At 38.9% G+C, this 16,992-nt stretch overlaps 1 protein-coding gene across 5 annotated transcripts in view; it reads left to right on the top strand.

The window, feature by feature from the left end:
* CELSR1 (cadherin EGF LAG seven-pass G-type receptor 1) overlaps positions 1-16,992 on the top strand; it is a 237,398-nt gene that overhangs the window by 152,111 nt on the left and 68,295 nt on the right. For all 5 annotated transcript variants that reach the window (XM_077470937.1, XM_077470936.1, XM_077470935.1 and 2 more), the window contains exons 6-14: positions 343-500; positions 1,515-1,678; positions 2,557-2,682; positions 3,596-3,762; positions 8,336-8,521; positions 8,740-8,853; positions 10,685-10,859; positions 11,862-12,003; positions 15,998-16,118. In XM_077470937.1, coding sequence (XP_077327063.1) covers positions 343-500; positions 1,515-1,678; positions 2,557-2,682; positions 3,596-3,762; positions 8,336-8,521; positions 8,740-8,853; positions 10,685-10,859; positions 11,862-12,003; positions 15,998-16,118 — 1,353 coding nt within the window. The remainder of the gene's footprint in view (positions 1-342; positions 501-1,514; positions 1,679-2,556; positions 2,683-3,595; positions 3,763-8,335; positions 8,522-8,739; positions 8,854-10,684; positions 10,860-11,861; positions 12,004-15,997; positions 16,119-16,992) is intronic.

Here is a 16,992-nt window from a genome sequence, read left to right as displayed (position 1 = left end):
CGCCACAAGAAAAAATGTTCAATCGGCCAGCACCTGCTTGTCCAAAACACTGTCCAGACCCCATCAAACATATCCAGAAGTCATTCATCTATTTTCTTCCCCGAGGCTGTTGTAGACAAGTCACTCGGGCAGTGTGTAGGTAAAAGGGGAATAGCACAGAGTAGCATTTCTTCAGGTGTTGGGTCAAGTAAAGTGCGTTCAATACAAGACATGATTTACGTCTGCAGGCTTTACCGTTTTTTTTTTTTTTTTTAACATTGCGATAAACAGTAGAAGTGCAAATGAAATCCATGGAATTTGTTATATCATCTGTGTAATATGCATGAATGTGTCTTCTTGCAGCCCAACATTGGAAGGCTGGGCATCCCTCATGGGCCCTCTGGGGAGAAGGTGGCTGTGGTGACAGTGGATGATTGTGACACAGCAGTAGCAGTACGTTTTGGAAATATTATCAAGAACTACACATGTGCCGCACAAGGAACCCAAACTGGATCCAAAAAGTAAGCTTTTGGTTAGATACACCAAAAGAAATGTAAAAAGTAAAGACCCTTTTGGTAGATTTTTTTGCAAAAGAAATTCTGTCTTGTAATTCCAATGACAGCTGAATTTTATAAGCCTACCATTTGGATTTCCTTCTTTCTGGTGAAAAAAAATTAAATATTTAGAAAGCAGTAAGGCCTCTTCTCTTGCACTTGATACTAATGTTTGAGCATCTACTTTCTCAGACTTTTTTTTCGTATGTATTTTCGCATATTTTCGTTGCGCATTTTGACCCAAATGTATGAAAACTTATTTTCACATTCTCGTTCTGTACAATATGTAAATGGACATTTGTGTGCATTTGCACAGATTTGAATACATGAGGCGTAAATTACTGACCAGAAAAGCTGATTTTTCTATTTTTTTTTTTTCATTTTTTTTTTACACTGAAGAATGCATGGCGCTTGTTTACAAACCTGTGTGCATAGGAACATTACAATCAATGTGCTGTATTTTAGCTTTGTTTAAAAAAAATAAAAACTATACTGAGCTTTTTCAAGCTGCTGTGTACAAGAGGCCTACATGTTACATTTATCAAATATTTATGAATCATTCACCAGAAAGATTTACTTGTAGTGAATATTTGGTGTACGCCACAGTCACTGCTTTATGAATATGCCCGTTTTCCTCCTATTCTGTTTATTTTCTGAATTGTTAAATGTATGAATATTCACTTAATATGCTGAATGTAATTTGAATGTAAGCAGGATGCTACTGACTTTCATTAAATCATACAGTTATCACATTTAGACTTCTTTTCACCCATTGGTGAAAGAAAAAAAAAACAACTATCTGGTTTACCAAACTTGTACATTTCATTACTAAAGCCTGTGTTTTTAAAGACAAAGTGTTTTGGAGTCTTCATTTGATAATGTTTTTTTTTTTAGGAAGTCTGGCAGTAGCATTCTAAAATCCCATAAATTATTGATACTGATGTCATAGTGTTATAATGATTTTTTATTTTTTTTCCCTAGGTCACTTGACTTAACGGGGCCCCTGTTGCTGGGAGGTGTACCTGATTTGCCGGAGGACTTTCCAGTGCAGAACAGGCATTTTATTGGCTGCATGAGAAATTTAACGATTGACAGCAAACCCATAGACATGGCTAGTTTTATAGCCAACAATGGCACCCTAGCAGGTACTTGATGATTTGTTGTTTATATATAGATATATAATTTTATTCAATTGTTCTTAAAATCTGACAGAAGATAATAGGGTAAAATGAGCTTCAGCGAGAGAGAGAGAGAAAGAAGTAATTTTGTATTTATTGGAATTCACCACAGTGGGCAAGCATTATGCATATTATATCAAAATTGTCGCTTTTTTTGTTAATAGTGCAAAAAATAAAAACCACAGGGGTGATCAATTACTGCCAAAAGAAAGCTCTATTTATGGGGAAAAAAAAGACGTAAATTTTTGTTTGGGAGCCACGTCGCACTACTGCACAATTCTTAGTTAAAGCGACGCAGTGCCAAATCGCAAAAAGTGCTCTGGTTTTTGGCCAGAAAAATGGTCCGGGGCTTAAGTGGTTAAAGAGGAAGTAAACTTCCTCTGCTGACATTTACCATGTACCGTTTAGGAGATATTTACATTATATGCAGCCAGTGAAATCACTGGCATATGCACTCTGAAGGAACGGCTGTCCGTGCCATTCCTTCCAAGCCCTAGTGACGTCATCGCTGCTCTGGCTAGTTACAGAGCCTGGGAACCTGAAAGCAAGATGGGTGAAAATGCGGTGTTGGAACAACTTTTCTTTTAAGGTAATTTTTTTACGTAATGTGCTAGTATGCGATGCATACTAGCACATTATGACTTTACCTTTCAGGGAGACGAAAAAAAAAGTTGAGCGGCGTACAACCGATTTTAAGACAGCCTAAAAAAATGTTCTGCTTTTTAGCAATATTGTTTCTCTTGGTGTTTGACACTACTAGTAATCAAACAACAAGAAGCAGGTATAGACAATTTAATGTGTCCACTTAATATGCACTAATCTGAGTTTCCATTGTTTGGTTAAAGGTTGTCCTGCAAAAAGGAATTTCTGTGACACCAGTCTTTGTCAGAATGGAGGTACCTGTGTTAACAAATGGAACACCTACTACTGTGACTGTCCTTTACATTTTGGAGGGAAAAACTGTGAGCAAGGTAGGTCACGATGCATTATTTAACTGCTGCCTAATAATATAAGACCTAATTTGTTAATGATTTATTATGGAGCAGAACTGAATGAAACTTCATCTTGTTCATTCTCTGTGATAAAATCCATTGTCTCTTACTCATCGAGACAATCCTAAAAGTTCCAAGTTTTACACTTTTATGGGAGTTTTATTGTTTTTGAGCAATGTGTGTTTTTGTTATTAGTAAGGGAAGTAAAGTGAGATGGAGCTCACCTGGAGTGATTGGGGGAATTTTGGTTTGTGTAGAGAAACGCCCTAAGGGCTCCTTCACATGGACGTGTCCGTGTACAGCGCCCGCTCTGCTCAGCGGGGGATCGATCCGTCGATCTCCGCTGAGCAGGAAGATGACAGGTCCGTCTTTGCACACTGTGCAGGGACAGACCTGTCAGAGCGCAGCTCTCCCCTATGGGGGAATCGGATGAAGACAGACCATAGAGTCCGTGGACACCCGTTCTGATCCTCAGATGGATGGAAAAGTAGGTTTTCCTCCGTCACACTTTTTCAGAGACGGAGCGGGTCGGATGTCAGCGGACATGTCACCGCTGACATCCGACGCTCCATAGAGGTCTATGGAGTGTCCGCTCAGGTCCGCCTAAAAAACTGACAGGCGGACCTGAACGGACAGTCCATGTGAAAGAGGCCATAGCCTGATGAAATGTATTGAATTCATGTGGTAAATATTTATAACATCAAACATTTGGATGGTTTATGCTTTGCTGTGAGATAGCAATGTTTGTTTTAGTTTTATTGAGTTGGCCATTGTTAGCATGCTTTAGCTAATTACTATTGCATGTAATAAAATGTTTTTTCAATTGCACTCCAAGCTGTAATAAAATCTAGTTTGAAAAGTATGCCAGTAAATTTTATACTTGCCTTTTCAGTTATGCCGTTTCCACAACGTTTTCAAGGCGATGGGATTGTTATATGGACTGATATAGAAATTACAGTGTCTGTGCCATGGTTTATCGGGCTGATGTTCAGAACCCGTCAAGCAAGTGGCATTTTGATGCAGGTTAATGCAGGGTCTTCATCTAGGATTAATATCCAGGTAAGGATCTAGATCTTTCCATGTAGCTAAACAGTATTGTACTTAGCAATACTTCCACAAACAATGCGTCAGCAAAGAAATCCACATCCAGCTCTGGGCACAGGAACAACTTTGGCTTTACCATTAATACAAGCAGATTACTTTTTTTTTTGCATGTGGTTCAAGGTCACTGTCTTGACATAATGATTTTTATACTTCTACAGATTAAGAAACTAACCAACAAATATAAACTATAAAAATTGGTCTGTTAATAACAATAAATTTGTGGATATAATAAACTACATTTCTGTAGTAGTAAGTTTTGTCTTTGAAGAGCTTTTTATTTATTGAAAAAAAAAAACATATATGAACTTAAGAGGAAAACATTATCATTGTAAAGTTCTTTAGAAGTCACAGTTTACATGTTTGAACAGCCATTTAACCTGAAGTTTTTATTTTAACAGGTATGAACTTGAAGTGTAGTTTGGGGGGTACAGTTTCACTCCTATGCTTTACTTATTGTAAAGTATATCCCGTGTCCTGCTAATTGCTCCTTGCTGTAGAAGTCTTTTTTTCATTGAAGCCAGGTCCGCTTCAGAGTGCTGAATTTCCAGTGCTGCATGGGTTAACTCAGGGGTCATCAACCCTGTCCTCAGGGCCCACTGACAGGCCAGGTTTTATGTATTACCTTGGGAAGATGCAGACTAGAATACTGCAATCACTGAGCTGCAAATGATATCACCTGTGATGTATTCAGTTATCTTGCAAACCTGGCCTGTTAGTGGGCCCTGAGGACAGGGTTGATGACTACTGGGTTAACTGCCTCGGGTCTGACATTGAAGTACATTGAAAAAGTCCCAACAATGGCTGCCGGCCCCTTTTGTCCTTTCCTCCATTTACATCCCTCCTTGCATTCCACCTCTTCCCCCATTCACAGAACATGTTGCATTCTGTAAAAACGATGCACAGAGTGTTGTGAATGGAGGAGAGGACAGAAAGGTTGTGCAGTGTACTTCAGTGTTAGACCAGAGCCAGTTAACCCATGCAGCACTGGAAGTTGAGTGCTGTGAAGAGAGTAAGCACACAGTAAGCAGTTAGCAGGACATGGGATACACCTCCTTAGAGTCATTTCATTCAAATTTTCAGTTTTAAAGTGCTGCTAAACCCAGGACCCTGCATTCACTATATCTGGTCTCCCACAGTGCACTGAATATGGAAATGCAATTGTTTTAGTAAGCATAAACTGCTAAATACCTTTTCTCATCATCAACATACTGTATAGCAGCTAACGACTTCTATCAGTTCCTGGCCAAGCAGTGGTTTGCGGCTTGTAGGAGGAGTTTTCATTATCCTCTGACTGTTCTAAGAGGCTGTATGACCCCTTACCCTCTGTCTGGACAGTGCTGATTGACCCTTTGCTGATCACATGCAGCCTCCCAAAAAAAAAAAACACTCTAGCAAGACACACCAAACTGAGCATGTGCAGAGTGCCTCCTAGGCCTCTGTACTATCAGCAGATGGATTGGAGACAGTAAAAGAAAGGGAGGATCAGAGAAGACAGGATCAAACAGCTTTTACACTATGCACAGGATTAACCCCTGGTTCCCCAGTTAGTATAACAAGCTTGCTTTACTGCATATATAGACTGATTTGAATGTTTTGGGTTTAGTAACACTTTAATTACTTATAATTACTAAGTATGCAGTAAGCTCAGAAAGCGATTATTGGATTAGGAAGTGTCACATTAATACCTCTCCAGGGTTAGAAAGCCAAATGTATTTTTATATAGATTTCACAATCTATATTGAGCAGCTCAAATTTTTTGCACACATATCATTTGCAGTACTAAACTATCCACAGGTGAAAAGCTGTTCTACTTTTTAGCAGCAGGTAACAATTTAGTATTAGATGATGTCTGACCATGTTGACATCAGATATCTAAATATGCACAAAGCAGAGAGAATTGTGATCACAGGTCTTCACACACAGGTAAGCATGTGTTATTCTGGTGTTAGTATGCGGGTCTGCTAATGCCTGAGTGAGTTTGTGAAACTGGACATTATAGAGTCAGAGGAATTTGGACTGTTTTGCTGCTCATCCTGTGTTCTACAGAAACCCTGTAAAGAAAAGAAAGCCGCATTCAAAGGTCTTCTCAAAAATGTAACTGGCCTATGTGTGTTCCTCATTACATTCTCTCTGATGTACAGTATTAGGCTGGGTTCACACTGCTGCGGGGGGAGAACCGGATGTGATTCGCACAGCAAATAACATCCGATCTCCGTAGCGCTGCGAGTTCAGCCATACAGATAGTATGGCTGAACTCGCAGCGGTCCCGCAGCAAACTCGCACGGGACCCTTTTTTGGGTCCGCAACGGAATCGGATCGCATGGGGGTTCACACCATGCGATCCGATTCCTGTGCGAGTCGGCAGATCGCACTGCGATATGCCGACGGATCTGGGGGTGTCATTAACATAACATTGACACCCCCAGCCGTCCGCATAGGGCAGTGTGAACTGCCGGCGGGAGGTGTGCGATGCGGGAAAACGCCGCGGATTCGCGGCGTTCCCGCATCGCAGCAATGTGAACCTAGCCTTACAGTGATTTAATTACAGTCTGCAGTAAAATAAAAGCTCCAATGTGAATACCTGAGGATCGCCCATTCCTTGGCACCAGCTTTTAATTTTTTTTTATATTAAATTCTATTGAGCATTAAAGTAGAACTATAGGCAAAACCTTTTTTTTTGTCCATGTTCGAGTAAGGGGTGGGGGTGGGGGGGTTATATCCCCATTCAGATTTATTTCTTTTTTTTCCGCCATCTGTGTCAGAAATTAAGGGAACTCCTTGGGGACATCCAGGCCACCAGAACTACCGTGTTTCCCTGAAAATAGTCATCATTATGACATCTTTAATCCCAAAAATAAACCTTAGTTAACCACTTCACTCCCGGAAGGATTTACCCCCTTGATGACCAGGCCATTTTTTGCGTATCTTTAACTCACAATTGCACGGTCATTCGACGATGTACACAAAACAAAATTGATGTCCTTTTTTTTTTTTTTTCTCACAAATACAGCTTTCTTTTGGTGGTATTTGATCACCTCTGCAATTTTTTTTTTTTGCTTAGTAAACAAACTAAACCAACAAATTGAAAAAAAAAAAACAAACAAACTATTTTTTACTTTTTGCTATAATATCCCAAAAAAATTAATAAAACACATTTCCTCATCAGTTTAGACCAATATGTATTCTATATATTTTTGGTAAAAAAAATTGCAATAAACGTATATTGATTGGTTTGCGCAAAAGTTATAGCGTCTACAAAATAGGAGATATATTTATAGCATTTTTATTTATTTTTTTACTAGAAATGGTGGTGATCATCAATTTTTTATGGGACTGCAACATTGCCATGGACAGATCGGACACTTTTGACCCTTTTTTAGACCAGTGACGTTATTGCAGTGATCAGAGCTAAAAATAGCCACTGATCACTGTGTAAGTGGCACTGGCAGGAAAGGGATTAACACTAGGGGCGATCAAGGGGTTAAGTGTTCACTAGGGAGGTGTTTCTAACTGGGGGGAGTGTACTGACAGGTAGTACAGAGAGATCACTGTTCCTGATCACATGGAACAGACGATCTCTCTGTACTCCCCTGTCTGAACAGGAATCTGTTTACATTGACAGATCCCCGTTCTGGCTCTCAGTGGAGCGATCGCCGGTGGACAGGTACAGCGATTCGCACAGCCAAGCCAACCTGCTGCAGTATAACTGCGACGGCTGGTCACCAAGCTGTTAAAGTCATTGTAAAAATATGTAATCCGTTTTGTAAAAAGATTATATAATGTCCAATGTGTCTGCTTATTATAATTTTAGAAAAAGGTTATATAATGTCCAGAGAGTCTCCTTTTGTAACTTTGTCCAAAATACCTTATTTACAGCGCCCTGCTGGGCGCTCACATGATCTGCTGGAGCTCTTCTTCCCCGCGCTGAGCACTGCCAAGGGAAGGCCTGATATCCCCGCTGACATCCGGTCCAAGCACTGCAGAGTGAGAGGCCGATGACGTCAGTCGGAAGGAGTGGAGAAGATCTCTGATGGGTCATGTGAGCGTCCAGCCACGTTTTAAGTAAGGTAGACACTGGACATTTATGTAATCTTTTTACAAAACCGATTATATGTTTTTTTTTACAAGGACTTTACTAGGGCTTATTTTCGGGGTAGGGCTTATATTGCAGCCCTCCCTGAAAATCACACCAGCTCTTATTTTCCAGGTAGGGCTTATTTTCGGGGGAAACGCAGTAGTGTCCCCATTGGAAGATTTCCCTTCTGTTGCTTTTCTGGGGACAACCCAAAATGTGTGATTTTCTTTTACTTTGTTTTCTTTTACTTTCACTTTCAATATTGTAAACAAGACGATAGAGAGGGTGAATCTCCTCAACAGGGCAGAGATAGCAATAAAAACTGACAAATGTTCTACACTTTGCACTGTATCCAAAAAAAACTGAAAAAAAGTATTGCCTTTTAGTTATACTTTAAGCTTAGCTTTGTACATTATACTAAACAGAAATTCACTCCCATTTATTTTTAAATAGGTGGTAAACAATCACATTCAGTTTGAAGTGTACAGTGGTATCAGCCATATAGCTAATATGAAAATCAATCAGACCAGAGTCACTGATGGTGAATGGCATCACCTTCTCATAGAACTGAAAAGCTCGAAGGATGGAAAGGATATTAAGTATCTGGCAATTATGTATCTGGACTATGGAATTTATCAGGTAAAAAAGAAACAATAAAAATGTAGTTTGTGCATTTGTTCTGTGTGTGTGTGTGTGTGTGTGTGTGTGTAAAAAATAAAAATAAAAAATTATATATATATATATATATATATATATATATATATAATATCTTTTTATTTATATATGGTAAACACCAAAGCTCACAAATAGCTTGGAAATACTGTTGGAAAACATAATTGTTCTTGCTGTCTCAACAGAATTCTGTGGAAATTGGTAATGATCTGCCAGGACTGAAACTGAAAACCATCTTTGTTGGTGGTTTATCGGAATCTGATGGTCTCATAACTCAGGGATTTAATGGCTGTATGAAGGTGAGTCTAATACAGGGGATCGGCTACTGCTGGACCAAGGCATTTTTTTTTTTTTTTTTACTACACAGTTCACTTATATTTGTGATTACTAACTAGTACTTCTGGAATCCCATCATATAAAATATTTATCAAGAATGTTTCATTTTCGATCAAAATGCAGCAGACTTTTCAAAACCGTTCTTGTTCATTCTCAAATAAACAACACAATTGCTCTTTTATTGCATGCATTTGCATTTTGTATAGCCGAATGCCAAATGTCCACTCTATAGTGTAGTACTATTACAGAAATTAGTTGTACAGGGATATTTTGTTGTCATCATGGGGTTCATGTGTAATGTGTAAATAAATATGCATTTTAAAGTTTGTATATACATGTGGAAAAAGTGGATGAGTGTAATGACTTATTTTTGGCCAGGAAAGAAGGAAGATGCTTAATATCAGCTTACTAAAATTGAGTTGCTTGTTTGCTGTATTCTATTAGTCTCTTCTAATTTAGGAGTGTATAGATTGCATTTATATGACAGTAACACTTGTGTTTGTTCATGTTACCTGGCAGTCCTATGAGAAAAGGTAAGGGAGGAATTACCCTCATGTGTTCTGTGTTTATCCCGTCTACATATCATTCTGTAACAGAAATGGGAATGTCAGTCATCTTTCACTTGCATAACTACACCTCCTATTTGTAAACAATGTTATGAACAAAAGTCTGCCTTATTCCCATGCTATTAATGGTAGAACAATTGTGAGACTGTAGTTGGCGTTTTTGTATTTCTTCAGCTTTCTTCTTTTGCTTCACTGACTTGTCACATTTTGCTTTGTTACGAAGAGCTTGTAAGTCAAAGAACAATGTTCAGAGTATAGTGGCCCGTAACAACTATTAGCAGTCATCTTCTGTTGTCTCTCACAAAGTTATTGCTTTGGGTAACTACACTTGTTCTCTGATTTGTTATTAAATAAATCCTATAAATAACCCTCAGTTATTAGTATTGACGAATAATGTCCATATCTCAGAGATGGTCAATACGGATAGATCGTCTCGTGAAGCTACACAAAGTAATTAGAGGGCAGTTAGACTTTGGGAAACAATGTTAGCCAAAGGGTCCTTGTTCCTCCAATTATATCAAACGTGTACTCGCATCTTATTTCTGAGCTGCTGGAGCTGCCTTCCCCACCAAGGGAATAGTAGACCCATTCAGGCCCTAACTCTGCCAAGAACGTTTACTAAATGTATTGATATCCTATAGGTTGTCTGGTCAGATCCTGATAAATTCTCTTGGAGATGAAACCAAACCAAAATATTTTATGTTTAAGGCTAATGTCTTGCCAACATTTATCTGATCCTAGCTTCTAAACAAAGGAAGGATTTTTACTGTGCCCAAGTCTTCAGGTGTTGGCTGCTGCTCCATTATACTATATAGAGCACTGATTCCATCCTCTGCATGCATGGGGATTGGACCACACTAGGGGGAGGTGTTGGTGTTTTCTGGGGCAGCTCTCACTATTAAAAAAATATATATATATTTCCTTTTCACAATTGTGCTGTGACACTTAGGTGAAGTTAAAAATCTAGTGAAAAACACTACTTGTATAGCTATTTTATCAATAAAATGACCAGATGGGTGCCATGTGCTAAAACAGGCAGGCTTTTGCACTGGTTTCCAGTATGTTCTGTTTTTGTGAGTTGCTACAAAACATCACAGGGTATATCCACTGTTGTTCACTCATTTGAGCCATAAAATTCATGTTTCTCCATTATGTTATAATTGTGTGTGAGCATGGCATGATAAGGTTACATTTTTCCCAAATAACTGATATCATTCAATGCCATCAGGGAGTAAGAATGGGAGAAACATCAACCAACATAGCAACCCTAAACATGAATAAAGCAAATGTCTTCAATGTGGAAAGTGGCTGTGATGTAGATAATCCCTGTGATTCAAATCCATGTCCATACCACAGTGATTGCAGCGATGAGTGGAACACCTTTTCTTGTAATTGTGAACCAGGTAAGTGTTCATTATACTTTATTGTTTAACAATGGTTCCATTTCCTGCTGGGTTTGGTGGGTAGTTTAATTTTGTTTTACACTGGAGCAGCTGTGTCTCTAGGCCAGTGGTCTCCAAACTGCGGCCCGTGGGCCAGATGTGACCCTTTTTGCTAGCTTTTATTTGGCCCTTGAGGCACTATTCCTTCCACTGACGCCAACAAGGGGCCCTATTCCTCCCACTAATACAAATGTTGGGCACTATTCCACAGCCTACTGACCACAGGCGTTAACTAATTTTTTAATTTTTTTTTTTTTTTCCCTTCCACTGACCACCAAGCCTGAGGCATTGTTTACTCCCACTGACTTGGGACATTTTAAATTCCCACTAGCTATGGTCCGGCCCCTCTGAACTCTGAAGATCAGTAAACTTGCCCTTTGTTTAGACAGTTGGGAGACCCTTGCTCCAGGCATATGATCTGTCATTGTCAACCTCCTTTAAAGTAATTTTCTAAAACTAGAAGTAGCTATTTCTAAGTTATACTTTATGATTTTGTTTTTATTAGTCCTCAAAAGATTTACTATAAATGTATTCTAAGGAATTGTAAGTTGAGGTCTTTCATTAGTTTGGAATTCTGTAAACCAATGTTTGTAGACCTCTTTTTAGGTGGGTAGAATAGTGATTTCTGTTCTAGAATGCTCAATTCATCTTTTTCTGTTCTTTAGACCCTAAAAGGTGATTTTTACAGTTGACAGTTAATATTAAATAATGTTTAAAAAAAAAATGTTCTTTAGCTGTCACTGACTGGCTATTTGTCTTTTGATCACGATGTTATGAAAAGAGGTATGAAACAAAACCAAGCTATATAATGGGCATGACATGTACACAATATATAGCATGTACTTTTAGGACCCAAAAACGTGTGACATTAATCTGTTTGTTGTTCAGGTTATTTTGAAAGCTGTCAGTGTTTGATGTGGAATCAGCCCAGTAGCGCATGTAACTAAATCTTCTTTCCTCCAGGCTTCTTTGGAAGAGACTGCATTGATGTGTGCAGCCTGAACCCTTGTGAGCATGTTTCTACTTGTGCTAGAAAGCCAAGCTCTTCTCATGGATACACTTGTGAATGTGGAGCAAGCTACTATGGACAATACTGCGAGAACAAGTACGGAGGTCCTATTTAATGACAACTGTTATGCTCTAAAAAGATTTCTTGCTGTCATGATGCATTACAAATGATCGTGTAGCCTATATACCTATTCATTTTGACTTATCTTACATTTTATATTTATCTGAGCCAATTGCGTTTTAATAAGACTTTTTTTTTTATTCTTCAGAGACAGTGAGGCTCATTTACTAAAGGATTCTAGAATTTTCACTCAGTCCTGTTTGAAGAGTCACTTTAATTATCCAATCATGTCCAAATAAAGTACACAGAGATTTTCTGTTACCTGATTGGGTAATTAAAGTGAATCTTCACACGTTATTTTGTAGCTTTCTGTTACGTTTTTATTCTTTCCTGTAATGGCAGAGTCAGCCAGACAAAAAAATAAAAAAATATAAATAGGTAACTAAAAGTATCCCATTTTTTTAAGTACAGTAATAGAAGTGTACCAATTCTAAGAGGGAGAGGAAATAAAAAAAGTGCATGCATTGCATAAAAAAGTGTACCAAACTATATTCAAGGAAGGTTTGTGAGCTTTGTCAGTAAATATTAAACACTCTAAACGTTTTTTTTATTTTTTTATAAGGGATCACAGAATCTCTGTTCTAAGCTGCATAAAGGGCTTAGAAATCTGGGGGTGGAAAAAAAAAGGACGCTGATCTTCCCAGTGAGTGGCTGTGGGTGGTGGGTTGACGTGTCAGCCCAGGTCTGAGCATTGGAGGACAGATGGGGTGTTTTCCCAGCACAGTCAGAAAACTGACCATGCTCCGATGGATGTGCTGTCATGCCAAGTGTGGTTTCTGTGCAATCAGAAAGCAGGGGGTTTGGCAGGATCACCCGGTATTTCACACATGTGAAGCAGTACCAAGAGGCCAGGATACCGCTTAACACAAGTACATGGTACAGCAGATACATGGCATGAATATGAAATAATGGGGTAACATATTCTTTACCTTTTTATATCATTAGAGTATCTAATGCCAAAACTTTTTTTGAGTGCCTTCTGTGCCCCTACTAGGTAGCTGCTTTCCACCTAATGTCTTGGCAGCCACTGTCACTAGGACTAAGATGAATAGAGGGAAATTCTCCAAAATTCCAGTACTAACTCTGTTCCAGCACCAACCTTGCTTTGGAATCCTTTAACCTCATTTCCAGTTCTGTGTGCAGAACAGGATGACATTACAAGAAAAAGAAGCTTACCTTTACATACAGTTGTGCTCATAAGTTTACATACCCTGGCAGAATTTATGATTTCTTGACCATTTTTCACAGAAGATAACACAAAAGCGTTTCTTTCACTCGTGGTTAGTGTTTGGCTGAAGCCATTTTTTATCCATCAACTGTGTTTACTCTTTTTAAATCATAATGGCAACAAAAACTACCCGAATGACCCGATCAACGGTTCACATACCCTGGTGATTTTGGCCTGATAACATGCACACAAGTTGACACAAAGGGATTTGAATGACTATTAAAGGTAACCATCCTCACCTCTGATTAGTGTGTGTGTGTGTGTGTGTGTGTGTGTGTGTGTGTGTGTATAAAAGGTCAATGATTTTCTTGACTCCTGCCACTTTTATTTAGTGCTGCACTGATGTTTCTGGATTCTGAGTCGTGGGGGAAAGCAAAAGAATTGTCAAAGGATCTGCGGGAAAAGGTAGTTTAACTGTATAAAACAGGAAAGGGATATAAAAAGATATCCAAGGGATTCAGAATGTCAATCAGCAGTGTTCACTCTAATCAAGAAGTGGAAAATGAGGGCTTCTGTTGAAACCAAACCACGGTCAGGTAGACCAACTAAAAATTCAGCCACAACTGCCAGGCAAATTGTTCGGGATGCAAAGAAAAAAACAAAAATAACTTCAACTTAAATACAGGACTCTCTGAAAACATGTGGTGTAGCTGTTTTGCTATGCACGATAAGGAGGCACTTGAAGAAAGATGGGCTGCATGGTTGAGCCGCCAGAAGAAAGCCATTACTAAGCAAATGCCACAAAGTATGCTGCCTCAAACCTTCTGGCACAGTCATTTGGAGTTATGAGACCAAAATTGAGCTTTTTGGCCACAACCATAAACGCTACATTTGAATAGTCAACAAGGCCTATGATGAAAGGTACGGAAGTGGATTGCTGATGTTTTGGGGATATGTGAGCTACAAACGCACAGGACATTTTGGCCAAAATTGTTGGCAAGATAAATGCAGTATGTTATCAAAAAATACTGGAGGAACATATGCATTCATCAGGCAGGAAGCTGCGCATGGGACGTACTTGGACATTCCAACATGACAATGATCCAAAACACAAGGCCAAGTTGACCTGTCATTGGCTACAGCAGAATAAAGTGAAGGTTCTGGAGTGGCCATCTCAGTCTCCTGACTTCAATATCATTGAGCCACTCTGGGGAGATCTCAAATGTGCAGTTCATGCAAGACAGCCCAAGAATTTACAGGAACCGGAGGCTTTTTGCTGAGAGGAATGGGCAGCTTTACCATCTGAGAAGATAAAGAGCCTCATCCACAAATACCACAAAAGACTTCAAGCTGTCATTGATGTTAAAGGGGGCTATTCATGGTATTAGGAACTGTGATATGTAACCTTTTGATAAGGGTCATTTGGCTAGTTTCTGTTGCCATCATGGTTTAAAAAGAGTAAACACAGTTGATTGATAATAAATGGCTTTAGCCAAAAACAAACCATGAGTGAAAGAAATGTTTTTGTGTTATTTATTTTCTCTGAAAATTGTTCAAGAAATCATAAAGTCTGCCAGGGTATGTAAACTTATGAGCAAGACTGTATGTTTTAACTTTTGGCAGCCACATGACCAATGATAGCTCAGTAGATATGTTTTCAAAATGGCAGAATTGCAGGGGCAGGTTGTAATCACTTGCCGACCATTGTCGGCATATATACAGCGGCAGAATGGCACGGCTGGGCAAAGTATGTACCCATACCTTACTTTGAAATTCCCGCCGTGCGCGCGTGCCTCGTGCGAGCTCCGTGACCGCGCCTGCGGGACCCGCGGACTCGATTGCAACGGGCATACCCATGATCGTGTCACGGAGCTCAAGAACAGGGAGATGCCGATGTAAACGGCATCTCCCCCTTCTGCCTAATGACAGGAACACTGATCGTCTGCTCCCTGTCATTGGGAGCAGCGATCAGTGTCCACGTCACACAAGCCCAGCCCCCAGACGGTTAAAAACACTCCCTAGTGGTTAACCCCTTCACTGCCAGTGTCCTTTTTACAGTAATCAATGCAATTTTATAGCATTGATGACTGTATTTAATTCCAATGGTCCCAAAAATGTGTCAAAATTGTCTGATTTGTCCACCATAATGTCGCAGTAACGATAAAAATCGCTGATCGCCGCCATTACTAGTAAAAAAAAAAATTAATAAAAATCCCCTATTTTGTAGACGCTATAACTTTTGTGCAAACCAATCCTATCGCTTATTGCGATTTTTTTTTTTTTTTTCTTTTCTTTTTTTACCAGAAATATGTAGAAGAATACGTATCGGCCTAAACTGAGGAAAATTATTATTTTTTTTATATATTTTTGGGGGATATTTATTATAACAAAATGTAAAAAATATTGCTTTTTTTTCAAAATTGGCGGTATTTTGTTTATAGTGCAAAAAATAAAAACCTCAGGGGTGATCAAATACCACCTAAAGAACGCTCTATTTGTGGGGAAAAAAGGACGCCAATTTTGTTTGGGAGCCACGTCACACGACCGTGCAATTGTCAGTTAAAGCAACGCAGTGCTGAATCGCAAAAAGTGCTCTGGTCAGGAAGGGTGTAAAGCCTTCCGCGGCTGAAGTGGTTAATAAAGTAAAAACATCCTGTTTTAAATGGGTTACCATTTTGGCTAAGCAAAAAAGAAGCTTCGGTCAGTTATATTTTGAACTGTGAATTCTGGAGTAATATTTATTTATTTTTTCAACTTCAACACATTTATTTAATGCTTAATTTTATTTTTATTTTTATTCAGAGTGGATTTGCCCTGTCCTAGAGGCTGGTGGGGCAATCCAATTTGTGGACCCTGTAACTGTGATGTAAGCAAAGGCTTTGATCCAGACTGCAATAAGACAAATGGAGACTGTCGCTGTAAAGTAAGTTGTTAGTCATGTTATGGTGTATGTATTTAGAAATGTGATGTAAAATGCTTGCTGCATCAGTGGAATGTTTCATTTAATTTATTTAAAAAAGTGTATATAAAAATATATATGGCTATGTTTTATACATTGGATTTTTTATAACCTCATGTGATAAGCAATGGTGTTAAGTCAAGAAGTCTGGAATCGACATCTATACATTATTTGAAGGCTTGCTAATAGCTGAACTGTGCTGAAACCCCACGAGTTATATACATGTCTTGTTCCTTGGGTCAGTGAAACACGTATGATACAGAAGTAATACTAAAATACTACTTAAAAATAAAAATAACTAGGAGTGTTCAAAAGCACAGAAATGAAATGTATAAACAAAGGAGTATTTTGCCCTGAATCAACATGTGATCTACTATTTATCTATATTACACCTACGTGTCTGTGCACATGCTTTGAACTGAAAATACTTTTTTTTTATCCATCACAATATTTAAAGTAATAATTGCCCAAAACCAAAAAAGTAATACATTGTAGCCTACCAATCCTTAGATGTGATGGCTGCATTTGTTTTATTTTTTAGACTTTTTTCCCCTCTGCTTCCACCTGGTGATCTGGCCAGTAACACATCTCTTGTATTAGAGCACCCCCCTGCCACTCTGGATGAAGGAGCACAGGGGCACAATTGGACAGCAGCTTTGTCAGTCTAGGGGGAGTGTTAAATGTACTAGCAGGTTTTGGTAGACTTAACAAATTGAAGCCAAACTCCAGCTAATACTTTATAAACAGTTACAGCACACTTTTTTTTCTTTTGTGGGATAAAGATTTTACATAATTAAAAGCTGATCATTTAAAGCACCCCTGTTTGTGGTCAGTGTCA

This window comes from Lithobates pipiens, unplaced genomic scaffold (assembly GCF_037356315.1).
Source record: "Lithobates pipiens isolate NorthernLeopardFrog02 unplaced genomic scaffold, aLitPip1_a1.2 Scaffold_8, whole genome shotgun sequence".
Lineage (NCBI taxonomy): Eukaryota > Metazoa > Chordata > Amphibia > Anura > Ranidae > Lithobates > Lithobates pipiens.
The sequence above is the reverse complement of the archived record's forward strand: the minus strand, read 5'-3'. Positions and strand labels throughout refer to the sequence as shown.